General features: G+C 40.0%; 2 protein-coding genes across 2 annotated transcripts; both read left to right on the forward strand.

The window, feature by feature from the left end:
• The first annotated feature begins 102 nt into the window (after positions 1-102).
• Positions 103-4,955, forward strand: LOC139405197 (reticulocalbin-2-like). The gene is made up of 8 exons (XM_071147663.1): positions 103-239; positions 770-907; positions 992-1,094; positions 1,251-1,447; positions 1,550-1,663; positions 1,756-1,849; positions 1,952-2,094; positions 2,335-4,955. Exons 2-8 carry the CDS (start codon positions 770-772, stop codon positions 2,476-2,478), a joined length of 933 nt encoding a protein of 310 aa, XP_071003764.1. The 5' UTR covers positions 103-239; the 3' UTR covers positions 2,479-4,955.
• LOC139405078 (proline-serine-threonine phosphatase-interacting protein 1-like) lies at positions 4,069-16,475 on the forward strand. Its single transcript, XM_071147563.1, has 15 exons — positions 4,069-4,263; positions 5,556-5,656; positions 5,751-5,825; positions 5,960-5,994; positions 6,106-6,212; positions 6,460-6,522; positions 8,863-8,967; positions 11,488-11,533; positions 12,390-12,469; positions 14,288-14,386; positions 14,609-14,705; positions 14,944-15,031; positions 15,149-15,234; positions 15,727-15,836; positions 15,930-16,475. Exons 1-15 carry the CDS (start codon positions 4,234-4,236, stop codon positions 16,056-16,058), a joined length of 1,251 nt encoding a protein of 416 aa, XP_071003664.1. The 5' UTR covers positions 4,069-4,233; the 3' UTR covers positions 16,059-16,475.
• The last annotated feature ends 1,741 nt before the right edge of the window (positions 16,476-18,216 follow it).

Here is an 18,216-nt window from a genome sequence, read left to right on the forward strand (position 1 = left end):
GAGAAATATAAACCAATCACAAAACAAGAATTGAGGCTAGGGGTGGAATTTAAACTTTCAACCATGGCAACCATGGCAACCAAATAAATGGGCGGGACACATATGAAGTAACGTTTTTTTTTTTTGTCAAGTCAATCTGCTCGTGTCCTCTTGCTCCTGGAATCCTCATCATTATTGGACGTTACTCAAATTTTAACCCAGATTTTGCGAGCTGGAACGAGGAATTGGCACAAGCAAAGGTTTGTTTACGACATAATGTTCTCCTAAAATAGTCTGGAAGTCACTCAGCTAACTTGACCAAACGTCTGACCAGTTCAGAATCCCCAAATTCGTCAGACATTCATTGTCAACAACTCAGTTTATTTCAGGAAAATGCTCAGCATTATTAGCTAACAATAGCTAGTTAGCGTCCTTGTAACCGAACGTTACATCAGCCAAGTAACATTTTATTTATTGTTTGTCATGGTATGTTTTTGAGGGGGGTCAATGACTGACAGCAACACTTTGGTTGCTAACGTTAGTTGTTACCTAGCTAGCAACAGTACTGTATTGTTGTAGCCCAAACGGTCCAGTCTCTTTAATGTCGACCACACCAAGTAACTCAGCGCTATTGTCTTCGCGTTTCATACAGCTAATAGTAGGTGAACCAGAACCAGACGGTTACACAATTGATATGTGAAATACATATTCTATGATTGTTAATCTATATTCTTAAAGTTTACGAAGAATGCTAAAATCATAACATGACGCTTTTTTTTCTCCATCATAGATGAAATACTCAGTTATACCCATTGCATTGCTTGTAATGCACTGTGCCTTTGGAGAGAGCTCCCACAATCATGAAGATCATTATGTGGGTCATCAGCACAGCCCCGAGCACGACATGGATCTCCTATTGGGAACTGAGGTTGTCATTTCTCTCTATCATCTGAATAATATCCCCTTTCAGTCATATTTGCTATCTCACCATTTCTATAACTTGGGTTTTTAGGAAGAAGATGGAATAAAGAAACTTAGTCCAGCTGAGCAAAGGAACAAAATTATGGAAATCCTGAAGAAGATTGATACAGATTCTGACAAACATTTAACCTCAGGTAAAAATACATTTAAAAAAATGCCTTTGTTTTAGGATGTATTTTGACTTTCATATGAAAAATGAATCCCACATTGTTATAAAAAATTCATACAGTATGGATACTGTATGTGTAATCTACTGCCTGTACAGTATGTGTAATATTTTGTCACTACAGAGGAGATCACACTATGGATTCAACATGTCTACAAGAAATATGCATTGGATGATGCAGAGGAGCGCTTCCCTGAATTTGACACCAACAACGATGGTGTTGTGTCGTGGGAAGAATACAACATGGTTGTCCATGAACGAGTCATTAATATTGATGAGAATGCTTTTCTGGAGGATCCAGAGGAAGAGTCACTCAGATTTGTATGATCATCTTAGTTGTACCAGCCTTTATTTTATTGTTGACAACATATGGATTGCACATGCTCTACACCTCACAGTACTTATCAATCTTTTCCTTTTTAGCTCCACTTAAAGGAAAAGAAGCGCTTTGATTTTGCTGATATGGGTGGCACACCAGGCCTTAACCTAACTGAGTTTCTTGCATTTACACACCCATCAGAAGTGGATTACATGGCTGTAAGACATTTCCACAAGCTGTTTACATTTGTATCCACATGAGCAGAATCAAATGTTTGGTGTGGTAATATTTTGCTATTTTTTTATTTTAGGATTTTGCCGTTGAAGATGTGTTGAGTGAATATGACACAGATAAAGATGGGTTCATCAGTCTACGTGAATTTATTGGAAATGTTCGAACTAATGGTAAGCACAGAAGAATGCTTTCTGTGTTTTTCTCAACATATAATGGTTTGTAAGGGCTCAGTTGGCTTTCCTGCTGTAGTAATGTGTGTTTGTGTACTTCAGAGGAGGATGACCCATCAAAGTGGGAGATTGAGGAAACTGTCCGCTTTGACGACCTCTATGATCAAGACAAGGATGGCAAGTTGAATCGAGAGGAGCAGCTCCGCTGGGTGGCCCCTAACAGCTATGGCTCTGCACGGGAGGAGGTGAGTAACCCCTATACTACCGTGTCTCTGCATTACATGGACAGCCATGCCTCACTAGGGTGCTCTAGGAGTGCCATTTCTAATTTGATTATAACATATTAGTTCCTGTGAAGTGCTGTCAGGGTATGGAAACATTTATACATTGGTTGGTATGAATGGTATCCCCATTAAAAGTGGCTGTATCTATCAGTTGTCTTCAGTTTGCTTGAGTTCTTTTGCTTTGCTCTTATGTTTTAACAGGCTGTTCACCTCATCAAAGAAATGGACCAAGATGGTGATGGGAAACTGTCAGAGGCAGAGGTTTTGAAAAATCAAGATGTTTTTATGAATAGTGAAGTAACAGACTATGGAAGGCAACTGCATGTGTCACATGACGAATTATAACAGATTTTTTTTTTTTTACTGTGATGTACAATAACAGTTAAGTTTGGACACGCCTACTTATTCCATGGTTTTTCTTTATTTTTACTATTTTCTGCATTGTAGAATAATAGTGACGACAAACTGAAATAACACATGGAATCATGTAGTAACCAAATAAGTGTTAAACAAATCAAAATATATTTGAGATTCTTCAAAGTAGCCACCCTTTGCCTAGATGACAGCTTTGTACACGCTTGGCATTCTCTCAACCAGCTTCATGAGGTAGTCACCTGGAATGCATTTCAATTTACAGGTGTGCCTTGTTAAAAGTTAATTTGTGGAACTTCTTTCATGTTAATGTTTTGAGCCAATCAGTTGTGTTGTGAAAGTTTTTTTTTTAAGTGCAGTCGCATAAACCATCAAGCGCTATGATGAAACTGGCTCTCATGAGGACCGCCACAGGAAAGGGAGACCCAGAGTTACCTCTGCTGCAGAGGATAAGTTCATTCGAGTTACCAGCCTCAGAAATTTCAGCCCAAATAAATGCTTCACAGAGTTCAATTAGCAGACTTGCCTAGATAAATAAAGGTTAAATAAAATAAAAACAGACATCTCAACATTAACTGTTCAGAGGAGACTGCGTGAATCAGTCCTTCATCGTCGAATTGCTGCAAAGAAACCACTACTAAAGGACACCAATAAGGAGAGACTTGCTTGGGCCAAGAAACACGAGCAATGGACATTAGACCGGTGGAAATCTGTCCTTTGGTCTGATGAGTGCAAATTTGAGACTTTTGGTTCCAACCGCCGTGTCTTTGTGAGATGCAGAGTAGGTGAACGGATCTCCGAATGTGGTTCCCACCGTGAAGCATGGAAGTGTGATGGTATGGGTGTGCTTTGCTGGTGACACTGTCAGGGATTTATTTAGAATTCAAGGCACAGTTAAGCAGCATGGCTACCACAGCATTCTGCAGTGATACGCCATCCCATCTGGTTGACGCTTAGTGGGACTATCATTTGTTTTTCAACAGGACAATGGCTCAACATACCTCCAGGCTTTGTAAGGGCTATTTGACCAAGAAGGAGAGTGATGGAGTGCTGCATCAGATGACCTGGCCTTCACAATCACCTGACCTCAACCCAATTGAGATGTTTTGGGATGAGTTGGACCGATATGTGGGAACTCCTTCAAGACTGTTGGAAAAGCATTCCAGGTGAAGCTGGTTGAGAGAATGCCAAGAGAGTGCAAAGCAGTCATCAAGGCAATAATCTGAATAATCTAAAATATATTTAGATTTGTATTAACACTTTTTGGTTACTACATGATTCCATATGTGTTATTTCATAGTTTTGATATCTTCACTATTATTATACAATGTAGAAAATAGTCAAAATAAAGAAAAACCCATGAATGAGTAGGTGTGTCCCAACATTTGACTGGTACTGTATATATATTTTCTCAGTTCAAGAAGTCTTAATGATTTACATGTAACATTTCTGAATAGGTTTTTCAATGTTTTTAGGGTATCCATCTTTCAAATGACAACCACATTTTAATGTTATCTTGGATGCAGGCTGTCTGTGTTAGCTAACATCACACTGAAGCTCTTCCTCATTTGAGTCAAACGAGTTAACTTCAAGCCATGTCTACTGACTGGGTGTTTCCTGTGTGTGGCATTATAATTTTCACTGGCTTTGATCCGGCCTCAAAGAACCATAAGTGCCTTCTTTACTGAATGCCCTCACAGAGGATATCACATTTGATCTACTGCTGAGATGACTTTACAATTCCAAGATGTATTTTGGGTGAGTTCACTTTAATGTCTTTACTTTTGACTAACCACGTTGATACCTCAACCTTATCTTATCCATAAAGATCATATAGATTGAGTAATTAAAAAAAAAAATGCGCTGCACAGAGGCTATCAGCAGAGACAGCTAAATTATTTACTGCTTGATCCAAACTGTATTGTGGTAACAACACCTGAGGCAGTACACCTGTGTCAGAGGAAGCCCTTTACTAAATTATACTTTGTTTTTTTCATTGGCTCTCAGATTGTCGTCTTTGCAAACGTTTGTTCTATGGTCTCACAGCCAACCTTGTTCTTTTTCTAAACACACTAGACTAAAACTTTATTTCATATGCTATGATGAAGAAATGTACTTGTGTAATTATTTTATGTGGAAACTTGCTTTTCAACGTGTGGCATTAATAAATGTGCTAGTGTGTTATATTTAGTAATTTATCTAAATAACTAGGCCCACAGAACATTGTTTAACTTATTCTCTTGGCTGGATTGCTCATTTCTGAGTGTCAGTACCTCTATGCTGAGTTTCCTGTAAAACAGGCTCTTATCTTTCTGTATTTGATCTTCTGACTGTGATGCATTGTCAACTGTAATCTACAAAACTACAAATAACTTCTGGGTTGATTTGCATAGCAGGCTCAGTGCAATAATCCCATTCTAACCTTTGCAAATAAATTACTTTATTGTGCATTTTTTTCTTATTACTTTGTATGAAATAGTTTGGCATTGAATTATGTTTGATATTGTATAACACTTGTGCAATACTAATACCTGTATTTGTCATTCTGTATTGTACATTCATTTATAAATGTTTTACTTCACATAGTACACAATCATGCATAAGCCAAAGTTCAGCTAACAGACGACAGTCAATGGTTTGCTGTTGATACATGAGGCGGTCAACAGTGGAATCCTTTGTGGCTGCTAAGGGGTTTTTATGACCAAACTACTATTTATGACTGTTTTCCTGTGGAAACTGGGTGGTATGTAGTATAAGGTATGAGTGATACAGTGTGGGCCAGCAACATCTCCACTGAAGGCCTACTACAGTATGTGATATGTGTCATTTAACTTTCACATGCACTGGCATTCAATACTATTATACACGGCATCCATGAAAGCATTTTGTTTTGACAAACACCATAAATCTGTAAAAGTGTCAAAAGCTGCTGTAACTGAAAGATGAATGTTTGCATCTATTTTTCGAAAAGGACTTTCTTTGTACCTTTGTATTAAATCTTTGCATTTTCTTTTAAGTTAAGATAATGCTATGATTCTGTATGGTTGTAGGGAGTGGATTTCATCAGTAATGTGGGATATGAGGCTCTCATCCAGAGACTCTGTGAGGGTCGACGGATGTGCAAAGACATGGAGGAGCTCTTGAAGATGAGGTAGTTAGTGAAAGCAAAGCAGTTCCTACATTGTGTATGAAGTTATATTATGTCACAATTATAAGTTAAGAAATATTGTGTTTCCATTGGATAGGGCATCTGCTGAAGAGAGATATGGCAAGGAGTTAGTGATGATTGCACGCAAGGCAGGGGGTCTCTGTGAGATCAGGTGAGTAGCTCTGCTCTCAAGATTCATGGAAACGAAATGCCTTAAGTTTTGGTAGAGAGAGAGGTGTGTGTGTGATAATGTATTGTGTAAAATAAATGTATTTGCACTTTCTCACAGTTATATTCTTTTCACAGCACTTTGAGAGCATCCATTGACCAACTCAAAGTCCGTAAGTAGAACAGAATTTTAATTGTCCACTTCTAGCTATGGAGTTGAAACATCTGTAAGCAGCACCACTTCATCCCAGATTTGTAATGTTGTGTTACGTCATGTTTTGTAGAAATTGAGAACATTGGGAACCTACACATACAGCTCTCTGGGATGTTAAAGGAAGAGGTCAAGAGGATGGAACAGTTCAGGGATCGACAGAAAGAGCAGAGAAAAAAGGTTTTGGTTTGACATTTTTAGCTTTCACCTAAACAAGGCCTAAAGACAATCTATTGTTTGTGCATGGTGGTAAATATCTACATAGAGCATGTTGTACTATTAAATCATGTACTTTGATTTCAAATGTTAACCATTTGCTGTTTAAGGACAGAGAAAGTATCCGTGGTTAGATGAGATGAATCCACTATTGATCTGTAATTGATCAGCTATTTTTGCATCAGTCACAGCATGTTTTTCTCTGTCTCAGTTTGAAGGCGTCATGGACAAGGTTCAGAAGATAAAGGTGTCTTTATACAAGAAAACAATGGAGGTGAGCACAGTTCCTACCAAAAACCTTCTTAATTTCTTTATCTGTATGCTCCTTTGTGTGACGTGAAACCCTATTCCGTATAGTTTGTCTGTGGTAGGTAGGGCTTAACTCAATGTGTCAGGGATATTTTAGCTTTACTTTCAAAGGTCCTTTAGTTAGTATGGTTCAGGAAAACCATAATGTTTTTCTGTCAGGTGAAATTATATACCGGTAAGGGAATTTGTAATGTTCTCGAATAATAGGTTGCACCAGTAAGAGCATACAGATAAGAAAGGAAACAAAGAGGGCCATTCAGTGGCAAGCCGAGGGAGCGCCTCTAAAACAGAACTCTCAGCTCAGGAAATCCTGCTCTATTTGTTTTATTTTAGTCTCCCTGCTTGCACATGCATCTCTCGCTCTCGATTGCACTTTCTGTTCCTTATTTGGCAGAAGCTTCATGAAAGTGTTAAATAATAATAGCTGTCTTAATCTAATAATTGGAGTTAAGTAGGACTGTGGCGGTCACACAATTTTGTCAGCCGGTGATTATCAAGCAAATAACTGTCAGTCTCATGGTAATTGACCGTTTTATTTTATTTAACCCTTATTTTGGAATATCTACATTTTAAAAAGTCTAATAAATCCATGTAATATAGCCTACATCTTCACAATAAATCCATTATTTTAGACAGGTCTAAAGAAGTATGATATGAAGAAAATGTAGTGTATTTCAGGAGAACAGAATAGCATACTCTGAGTTGTCCTTATGTTAGGTCCTGATCTGGCTGTGGGCTACACTAGTTCATTTAGCAGACAATATTTGCTTACAAATATGTGGCATGCATTATTTTATAGTATGAAGAAAACAATTTAACAAAGCTGAAAAAAATAGAAAGTATATTTTCTCCAAATGATTTGAGTTCACACATGCTGCTATTCTTTGTTGAGTGGTTAACAAGGAAACGGTTACCCCTATATGCTTAATTTAGAGTTATTAATGTAACTTTAGTTGTTCTACAAATGTTGGGCAATATGTTTTGATTTTTATTACATTTTAAGGCTGCATGATGCGACTTAAATAATGATTTGAAAAAAGTTGCTTGAACGGCATGAGCTCTGCTTAGTTTTTTTGCACAGACTATACACAATTCATCAGTCTCTCATTCACAATTTGACAACCACTTGATAATGCCTTGAATTTCACAGCTGCCTCCCCTTTATGTGGCCGTAATGCACCCTAAAAAAATCCATGCCTTTTGCGGCCAGTGGCCGTGGTGCCCTTGGGCCCCGAGTGCTGCGTTGTGCCCTTCTCCCCGAAGCACCTCTCACTCACATGGCTCTCCATCACATGATCGGGTCTATCCCCCAGATACAAGTGAAGACGGACACTTCCGGGACGCAACTGCGCGCATCCTTATCGAATTCCGAGGTGCATATTGAAGATATTGGAAGAACTGTCCACATTTACTTTTCGTCAGCCAACAAGATGAGTAGGCCTAATGAACAGCAAAAGTACTAGCCTATGTCAATCTACTATCCACCATAGTACAAAAGTTGACCTATTTTGTGCGAGAAATAAATATTCCGAACATAGCCTGGGACAATTGTGGGATGCGATAGATCCCAAATTAGTACAACCACTAGCATAAAAAAAAATGCAATGTGGCTGACCCAACAGATCTGAACATTTAGCGTAAAATGTTGATAAACTATTAGGCTTTTTCTTCACATTATAAGCACATTGTAGGTTCTAAGAATGAATGTTCCATTTGCTGGAAAACACCATTATCAAAAGTGCCCGCTAATGCGATTATGCATGTAATGCTTTTATTATAAAGGTGCATTTTTATGGTGAAAGTTATCTTCGAAAAACTTGAAACTCATGCCCTGTTTACAGTGCCTTCGGAAAGTATTCAGACCCTTTGACTTTTTCCAAATTTTTGTTAAGTTACAACCTTAACTTAAAATGGATTTAAAAAATAAAACAAAAAGCAATCTACACACAATACCCCATTAAAAACAAAGCCAAAACAGGTTTTACATTTTTGGGGCGAATGTATATAAAAAAAAAAGATAACATTTTCGATTACATTTGCATTGATGCAGTGACTAGAGGGACAATAGAGTGCTGAGTACCAGGCAGTTAGCAAGTTTGGTAGGCTACTAATGACCATTAACAGCATCAGAGCATGGAGAAACCTAATTACCATGACTAAACGGTCACATGGAATTTGACTGACTTCATGACTCGTGACCGCAGGTGTGGCGGTATTACGTTCACCGCAACAGCCCTAGAGGTAAGTACATTGTGTAGTATTGTAAACCTGATAACAAGTTCCCTTTCTGTGTGTCCTTTCCCAGTCAAAAAGGTCCTATGACCAAAGGTGCAGAGAGGCAGATGAGGCAGAGCAAGCTGCTGAGAGGATGAGCAGTGCAGCCACCACCACACCCAAGCAGGCTGAAAGGGTAAATCACTAAACTATCCATGCACACTGGACAACACATCTACTTAACTGACAATGGAAACCAGGCTTAGAAATATACCATTCAATTGTATGAAATCGTAACACAGTGCTCCCTGAGTATTTGTGTAAAATGTAACATACAGTAGTTGTAGGTCAGTCTGTAGGCTATATGTTTTGAATTGTAGGAATAATAACAGAGGATGTGAATTGCAGTGAATGGTTTGACTTTCATCATAGAGTGAATTTAAACACATTCTGAACTGTTGCTGTGTGGGGCATAAAGCAAAACCCATGTTCATGGGGATTCCTGCCACATTCCTGCCACAATCCCCTTCAACTGAGTGATGAAATATAAATAGTTATTTCTGATTACTGTTCTACTATTTCAAATCAAATGTTATTTGTCACATGCTTCATAGACAATATTTGTAGGCTAACCATGAAATGCTTACTTACGGGTCCTTTTCCAACAATGCAGAGTTAAGACAAATAACATGAATATATATAGGGAGTAGAAAATAACATGGCTAAAGAGGGAGTACCAGTGCTGATTTGATGTGCAGGGGTACGAGGTAATTGAGGTAGGTACTTTACATGCACTGAGTATACCAAGGGGGAGTTGCACCCACCACCGTTGTCGGTGATCAGGCCTACCACCGTCGTGTTGTCAGCAAACTTAATGATGGTGTTGTCGTAGTGCGTGGCCACGCAGTCGTGGGTGAACTGTGAGTACAGGAGGGGACTAAGCACGCACTCCTGAGGGGCTCCCGTGTTGAGTGTCAGCGTGGTGTATGTGTTATTGCCTACCCTGACCACCTGGGATCCAGTTGCAGAGGGAGGTGTTCAGTCCCAGGGACCTTAGCTTAGTGATGAGCCTTGAGGGATCTATGGTGTTGAGCTGTAGTCAATGAACAGCATTCCCACGTAGGTGTTCCTTTTGTAGAAGTGGGAAAGGGAGGTGTGGACTGCAATCAAGATTGCGTTCTCTCTATATTTGTTGGGGCGGTATGCGAATTGGAGTGGGTCCAGGGGGTCTGGGATGATGGTGTTGATGTGAGCCATGACCAGCCTTTCAAAGCATTTCATGGCTACAGGTGTGAGTGTTACGGGGTGATAGTCATTTACCTTGGCGTTCTTGGCCACAGGGACTATGGTGGTCTGCTTGAAACATGTACTGTAGGTATTACAGACTGGGTCAGGGAGAGGTTAAAAATGTCAGTGAAGACACTTGCCAGCTGGTCTGTGCATGCTCTGAGTATGTGTCCTGGTAATCCGTCTGGCTCACACATGGTTCAGTGTTGCTCGCCTCGAAGTGAGCATAAAAGGCATTTAACTCGTCTGGTAGGCTCGTGTCACAGGGCAGCCGTTAGCTGGGTTTCCCTTTGTAATCCATGATAGTTTGCAAGCCCTGCCACATCCGACGAGTGCATGAGCCGGTGTACTAGGATTCGATCTTAGTCCTGTATTGATGCTTTGCCTGTTAGATGGTTCATCGGGGGACGTAGCGGGACTTCTTATAAGCATCCAGGTTAGTGTCCCGCTCCTCGAAAGCAGCAGTACTAACCTTTAGCTCAAGGTGTATATGCTGCCTATAATCCATGGCTTCTGGTTGGGATATGTACGTATGGTCACTGTGGGGGCAACGTTGTTGATGCACTTATTAATGAAGCCTGTCACTGATGTGGTAAACTCCTCAATGCCAGAGGATGAATCCCGGAATATAAACAGTCCTGTAGCTTAGCATCTGCTTCATCAGACCACTTCCTAATTGAGCGTGTCACTGGTACTTCCTGTTTTGAGTTTTTGCTTGTAAGCAGGAATCAGGAGGATAGAGTTATGGTCAGAATTGCCAAATGAAGGGTGAAGGAGAGCTTTGTATGCGCCTCTGTGTGAGGAGTAAAGGTGACCTAGAGTTTTTTTTTTCCCCCACTAGTTGCACAGGTGACAAGCTGGTTGAAATGGGGTAAAACGGATTTCAGTTTTCCTGCATTAAAATCACCAGCCACGAGGAGCGCTGCCTCTGGATGAGCATTTTCTTGTTGGCTTATGGCCCTGTATAGCTCGTTATGTCTTAGTGCCAGCATCGGTTTGTTGTGGTAAATAGACAGCTACAAAAAATATAGATTATGTCTCTCTTGGTAAATAGTGTGGTCTACAGCTTATCAGGCGAGCAGAACCTCGAGTCTTTCTTAATATTAGAGATTGCGCACAAACTGTTGTTAACAAAGAGACACACCCCCGCCCTTGAGTTTATGACTCTTGAGCCATGACTCCGTGAAGCATAGGATATTACTGTTCTTTAGGTCCCGTTGATAGAATAGTCTGGAACGGAGCTTGTCCAATTTGTTCTCCAGTGATCGTACATTAACCAGTGGAACAGATGGTAGAGGCGGTTTATCTTGAAAGAAATCACTTAATTATTTCTCATGATGTAATTGGGATATCATTTCCGTACTCTTTAGCACTGACATTTATTTATTCGTTTCCTGTCAGTGACAGTAACTTCCCTGTTCGTTTGCAGATGCAGAACAAGTCTAAGCAGTGCAGAGAGGCAGCAGGAGAGGCAGGTAAGAGATATTAGGCTATTGAGCTCCTATCATTCCCTGTTGTACTCCAAATAAAGGCAGTCCAAGACTTGAAATCAAGATTGCTGAAAAGCCATAGCATGATTTGACAATTTGTTTTTGTCTCCCTTTTATCACCATAATGCTGAGGTTTACCAGAAATTAACTGTTGTAAATGTTTTCAGTTTCAGTTCCTCTTTCATTAAGTAATCTTAAAATTTGCTTCCAATTTGCAGATTATATTTTTAAAGGCCATATTCACTGAGTGTACAAAACATTAAGAACACCTTCCAAATATTGAGTTATTAGGTAGGTGTTTTTTTGGGGGGCATCGGGGCATGGACTCTATAAGGTGTCGAAAGCGTTCCACAGGGATGTTGGCCCATGTTGACTCCAATGCGTCCCACAGTTGTGTCAAGTTGGCTGGATGTCCAAGTTGGCTGGAAACTGTTGAGCGTGAAAAACCCAGCAGAGTTGCAGTTCTTGACACAAACTGGTGCGACTGACACCGTTCCAAGGCAGTTAAATATTTTGTCTTGCCCATTCACCCTCTGAATGACACACATACACAATCCATGTCTTAATTGTCTCAAGGCTTAAAAATCCTTTCATCTGTCTCCTCCCCTTCATCTACACTGATTGAAGTGGATTTAACAAGTGACATCAATAAGGGATCATAGCTTTCACCTGTATTTACCTGGTCTGTCTGTTATGGAAAGAGTAGGTGTTCTTAATGGGTTTTTTTACACTTAGTGTATATTGTCCCTCCACTGTGACAGAGGATCCAATGAATCTTCAAAAATGATTCAGTCAATAACTGCGTATTATCTGAATACCACCTTTGCTTCTTTGTCCTCAGAAAAACAATACATGTCAAACATTGAACAGCTAGACAAGATTCGCCAAGAATGGGAAACCACACATGAGAGCACATGTGAGGTACATTGAGGCATATTCTAATGTCATTGCAATGAATGCAAGTTGGATTGTACAGTATGATCAGTTAAACTTTTCTTAAATTACGTAAATATTTTCTGTCAAACCAGCTGATGGTCCACAGATTGTTGTAAACATGGGATATACAGTGCCTTGCGAAAGTATTCGGCCCCCTTGAACTTTGCGACCTTTTGCCACATTTCAGGCTTCAAACATAAAGATATAAAACTGTATTTTTTTGTGAAGAATCAACAACAAGTGGGACACAATCATGAAGTGGAACGACATTTATTGAATATTTCAAACTTTTTTAACAAATCAAAAACTGAAAAATTGGGCGTGCAAAATTATTCAGCCCCTTTGCTTTCAGTGCAGCAAACTCTCTCCAGAAGTTCAGTGAGGATCTCTGAATGATCCAATGTTGACCTAAATGACTAATGATGATAAATACAATCCACCTGTGTGTAATCAAGTCTCCGTATAAATGCACCTGCACTGTGATAGTCTCAGAGGTCCATTAAAAGCGCAGAGAGCATCATGAAGAACAAGGAACACACCAGGCAGGTCCGAGATACTGTTGTGAAGAAGTTTAAAGCCGGATTTGGATACAAAAACATTTCCCAAGCTTTAAACATCCCAAGGAGCACTGTGCAAGCGATAATATTGAAATGGAAGGAGTATCAGACCACTGCAAATCTACCAAGACCTGGCCGTCCCTCTAAACTTTCAGCTCATGCAAGGAGAAGACTGATCAGAGATGCAGCCAAGAGGCCCATGATCACTCTGGATGAACTGCAGAGATCTACAGCTGAGGTGGGAGACTGTCCATAGGACAACAATCAGTCGTATATTGCACAAATCTGGCCTTTATGGAAGAGTGGCAAGAAGAAAGCCCTTTCTTAAAGATATCCATAAAAAGTGTTGTTTAAAGTTTGCCACAAGCCACATGGGAGACACACCAAACATGTGGAAGAAGGTGCTCTGGTCAGATGAAACCAAAATTGAACTTTTTGGCAACAATGCAAAACGTTATGTTTGGCGTAAAAGCAACACAGCTGAACACACCATCCCCACTGTCAAACATGGTGGTGGCAGCATCAAGGTTTGGGCCTGCTTTTCTTCAGCAGGGACAGGGAAGATGGTTAAAATTGATGGGAAGATGGATGGAGCCAAATACAGGACCATTCTGGAAGAAAACCTGATGGAGTCTGCAAAAGACCTGAGACTGGGACGGAGATTTGTCTTCCAACAAGACAATGATCCAAAACATAAAGCAAAATCTACAATGGAATGGTTCAAAAATAAACATATCCAGGTGTTAGAATGGCCAAGTCAAAGTCCAGACCTGAATCCAATTGAGAATCTGTGGAAAGAACTGAAAACTGCTGTTCACAAATGCTCTCCATCCAACCTCACTGAGCTCGAGCTGTTTTGCAAGGAGGAATGGGAAAACATTTCAGTCTCTCGATGTGCAAAACTGATAGAGACATACCCCAAGCGACTTACAGCTGTAATCGCAGCAAAAGGTGGCGCTACAAAGTATTAACTTAAGGGGGCTGAATAATTTTGCACGCCCAATTTGTCAGTTTTTGATTTGTTAAAAAAGTTTGAAATATCCAATAAATGTTGTTCCACTTCATGATTGTGTCCCACTTGTTGATTCTTCACAAAAAAATACGGTTTTATATCTTTATGTTTGAAGCCTGAAATGTGGCAAAAGGTTGCAAAGTTCAAGGGGGCCGAATACTTTTGCAAGGCACTGTAGATATGGGATATAGCATTCTATATAGATATTTTGTACAATGGAGGATTGTTTTGCAGGTCTTTCAGCAGCAGGAGGGAGATCGTATCAACATCCTAAGGAATGCCATCTGGGTCCACTGTAACCAATTCTCAATGCAATGTGTCAAAGATGATGAGGTTGGTCAAGTTTGTTTTGTCTTACCAAGCCATACTGTAATCCACAATATCAGTAGTAGCATTAGTCAGCATTTTAAAGCATGGTACCATGTATACCACCAGTGTGTAAGAAAAATATAGAATGTGTCTCAACTGTATCGTATAGTAGCTGTAAGACTACTCAGTAATGATGATAAAGAGTATACTGAATGTGTTTGAGCCGTGCCCAAAATGTACTTTCAGTGTTATGAGGATGTGAGGAAAACTCTTGAACTGTGTGACATCACGGTAGACAACAACTGCTTTGTTGAGATGAAAAGCACTGGCTCAAGTCCACCAGGTAGGTAGAATACACCACCTGTCCTGTTTCCTGGTTTGTGCACATGAATATGTTCCAGGTCTGAACATTTCAATATTAACTCTTTAAATGTCACCATAGTAAAATATTGTGGCCTCATTGAGAAATAATATGTTCACCCTTCGTTTGAACTTTGCAGTGCAGCCATGTCTCTGTGATACACTCTTTACTTAGGCTTTGGGTGAGTTTGCTTTGCTGAATGCCTGTGGTTTCTCCCCAGCTGCCATTGTGTTTGAGAACTACTATGAGAGGGAGCCCTCGACAGACACCAATGGCAGTGCCCGCTTTGTAGGAGGAGTTATGAAGAGGTTAGAGATACTAAGATTTGTTTTTGCACTACAAGAATGCACATTTGAACTCATGTAACCATCAAAACAGCATGTTTACAATGTGAAGCAAAGTAAACTCTGTTTAATTACTTTTAGGTTTTCAAACCTTTTGCAAGGCAACTCCTCGGCTGGCTCCAAAATGAACGTCAATGACTGTTCACAGCCATTAGCCCCACCTACTGGTTTGTATGCTGCTACAATTACTGTAAATAAGTGTGGTACCAATAGAAACCATTTGTGGACGGGGAGAGATAATGTTTTTTCACAGTCATTATATTGTTACTTGTCAGGAAAAAATACATTTGAGATGGAGAGGATAACGATGTATGTTCTCTTTTTATGCCTCCCCATAACAATGCATTGTGTTGATTTTGTTCCAATTATAATGTGAAAACATACATTAATAGCCCATAACCTGATCATGCAGGCTTTCCATCTATTTACATGATCACCAGGGGGCACAAACATCCACCTGATTTCAGGTCAAATGTTCCCTTGACGCAAAAGTAGCTGTTGCCACAATATTAAGCAGGGTCTGACACTATATCACATCACACTACATTACATGGGCTTACTCTTTGAGTTCAGTCAATAGCTGTGGTACTGAGGTTTCAAACTGCCAGTGATTTGACCCAATAACTGCATGCCTCAACTACTTCATGTGTAATCCTTAGCCGACACATCAGATGGAGTGTACGCCTCCATTCCTGGATTTCAGCCAGTGGAGCCAACCATCTCAGAGAGCAGAGAGAAGTACCAGGCGCTATATGACTATGAGGCTCAGGTCAGAATGCTCTGACACCCTAAATGCCCGCATTCAACATCTAAGCCTACATTTGAACCACAACTAAACCTAACTTGTCCTTGCCGTCTCTAGAGTGCGGGTGAGCTGTCCATGTCTGGAGGGGAGATGGTGGTGGTCATTGAGCAAGGTGTGGATGGCTGGTGGACTGTGGAGAGGAACGGCCTGTCAGGACTGGTCCCTGGATCCTATCTGGCCAAATAAGGAGCTCCTCTTGGCACAAGTAGTAAGGCTGGAAGGCCCATAGCATAGCCCTACCCTGCATATGTCTTAGTTTGACTATTTCCTCTAAGCCTAACAGTGCTGATAATGTTAGCTAAGTCTTGGCTATACTGTATGTGTTGTTGAGTGACCTCACTGACCTGAGACCATGGCTTTATCTAATGATGGAGATTATTAACTTATTTGTTGTCAAGATGGAAAGAGATGTGCACTTACCTGTTTTACTTTCCTCTCAAGTGTTGTTGAACAATCCTACTGTTGCCAGGACAGCTGCAAAATAAAGCACTCTAGTTTTTACATTTGGTTGAGTTGTCAACTAAGGTGAATTCAAAGTGAAATCAACAACAAAAAATGTCACTGTCATTGGATTAAGGTTAAAATAAAAAATTCCCTTACGTTGATGACTTTGCAAATCCAATCAGTTTTTCAATGTCATCACATATCATTTTTGTTGTTGAAATGGTTTGGAAACAACTTTGATTCAACCAGTGTTTTTCCCAGTGGGTAGTCACTGACCTATTAATATGCTATAGTATTGAATAACACCTTGTGTGTTTGAGCAACTAATAAACTGTCCACATGCTAACTGTCCAAAATACAATGGCTTAGATCAGGGGTGTCAAACATACAACCTGCGGGCTGAATCCGGCCCGCGAGGCGGTCTAATCCGGTCCCTAGGTGGTCTTGAGTTTTAAAAAAAACATGTATTTTATTTTTTAGAAATATTTAGTATTTTGGTGGCTGGAAAACAAACTCGATAAACTTTTTTTTTTTATATACTAAATTGAAACTGAGTAGAAATTATAATGGGGAGATGGTGGTGGTCATAGAGTTTCTTGACTGTGTCCAGCACACAAAAAAAATCACAGAAATGAAAGCTAGCCAGTCAAGGAGCATTGAAAATACCAAAACCGATGGAAGAGTATTTTTTGCCAATTTTGCCAGTGATGAAGTATAATCAATTGTCAGTGCAATTGTCAGGGCTCCCAGGACCTCATTGAAGACCGAATGCAGCCCCTGGGCAAAATTTGTTTGATGCCCCTGGCTTAGATGAATGTAGGGCGATATTTCTAATATCTCTTTCTACTAGAATGCTAGCAGATACCCATAGACATAGACAGTCATTGCGCTAACGCAAATTAACATTGGCTCGCGAAACTACCTCTAACTTACTAGACACATACTAGACACAGAGACATAAAAATGGTATCCACTGGTTCATCTGACTCTGGAGAAGTAGAGAAAAGGCCTCATTTTCAAAATCCTGAAGTATCCCTTTAAGCGAAAAATTAACCAGAAGCAGGCAGGCAGAGCAAGCAAAGGGAGGTGGGAGGAAAGGACCGGACAAGCAGAGCACTGACTGTATGCTAGCAGGATAGTCCATATCTCCAATCATCTTTGCTGATAGCGCTGTTGTTTCCATAAGTGGAAGAATTGGTCTAATTTAGCATGTAGCCTATGGTAAAGCCTCAACTCTACCTCTTCCAAGTCAGATGAGATTAAATAAAAGTGAATAATGACATTTTTATTGTTTTGTGTGACTACAGCACCAGCGATAAATCGCAAAAATAGAGACACGTTTTAATTGAGCGAGGCATCAAAGTGGCCAACCTGCCCGTCCGGCTTCAGTTGGGTCATTACAATGCATTCTAAAATAAATCTTGCACGCTCGCCTTTGGTGAGTTTAGGCCATTAGGGATACTATTCGACTTTGACCATTTTAAATGTATTTATGAAGTAAAGGAATCTAGCTTTGGACATGTTTACATAAATATTTAGAAATGTTGGGATGATGACAGCAATAACCACCAAATTAAGATGTCAGTTTTCTTTGCAAAGGTTAGCCAGGTTTGTTTGACTGACTCCATTTTTTATAAAATACCTATAATTTTCTCTGAAATTCCAATCCTTTGATTATGTGTAAAGATGTGTATTTCAGAGGTTACACTCACACGAGTAATCTATGCTTTATTATGTATACTGGACTAAATTAAACACGCAACATGCAACAATTTCAATGATTTTACAGTTCATATAAGGAAATCAGCCAATTGAAATAAATTCATTGGGCCCTAATCTATGGATTTCATGACTGGGTAAGGTGGGTCTGGGAGCCAATCAGTTTTTCACCCACAAAAGG

The sequence above is a fragment of the Oncorhynchus clarkii genome, chromosome 1, assembly GCF_045791955.1.
Source record: "Oncorhynchus clarkii lewisi isolate Uvic-CL-2024 chromosome 1, UVic_Ocla_1.0, whole genome shotgun sequence".
NCBI classification, from domain to species: Eukaryota; Metazoa; Chordata; class Actinopteri; order Salmoniformes; family Salmonidae; genus Oncorhynchus; species Oncorhynchus clarkii.

Coding starts and splice junctions, on each gene's coding strand:
- LOC139405197 (XM_071147663.1), top strand. CDS start 770: ATGAAATACTCAGTTATACCCATTGCATTGCTTGTAATGCACTGTGCC. Junction 908..991: donor ATCTCCTATTGGGAACTGAG/GTTGTCATTTCT, acceptor TTGGGTTTTTAG/GAAGAAGATGGAATAAAGAA. Junction 1,448..1,549: donor AGGAAGAGTCACTCAGATTT/GTATGATCATCT, acceptor TTTCCTTTTTAG/CTCCACTTAAAGGAAAAGAA.
- LOC139405078 (XM_071147563.1), top strand. CDS start 4,234: ATGACTTTACAATTCCAAGATGTATTTTGG. Junction 8,968..11,487: donor CACCCAAGCAGGCTGAAAGG/GTAAATCACTAA, acceptor GTTCGTTTGCAG/ATGCAGAACAAGTCTAAGCA. Junction 15,032..15,148: donor GTAGGAGGAGTTATGAAGAG/GTTAGAGATACT, acceptor AATTACTTTTAG/GTTTTCAAACCTTTTGCAAG.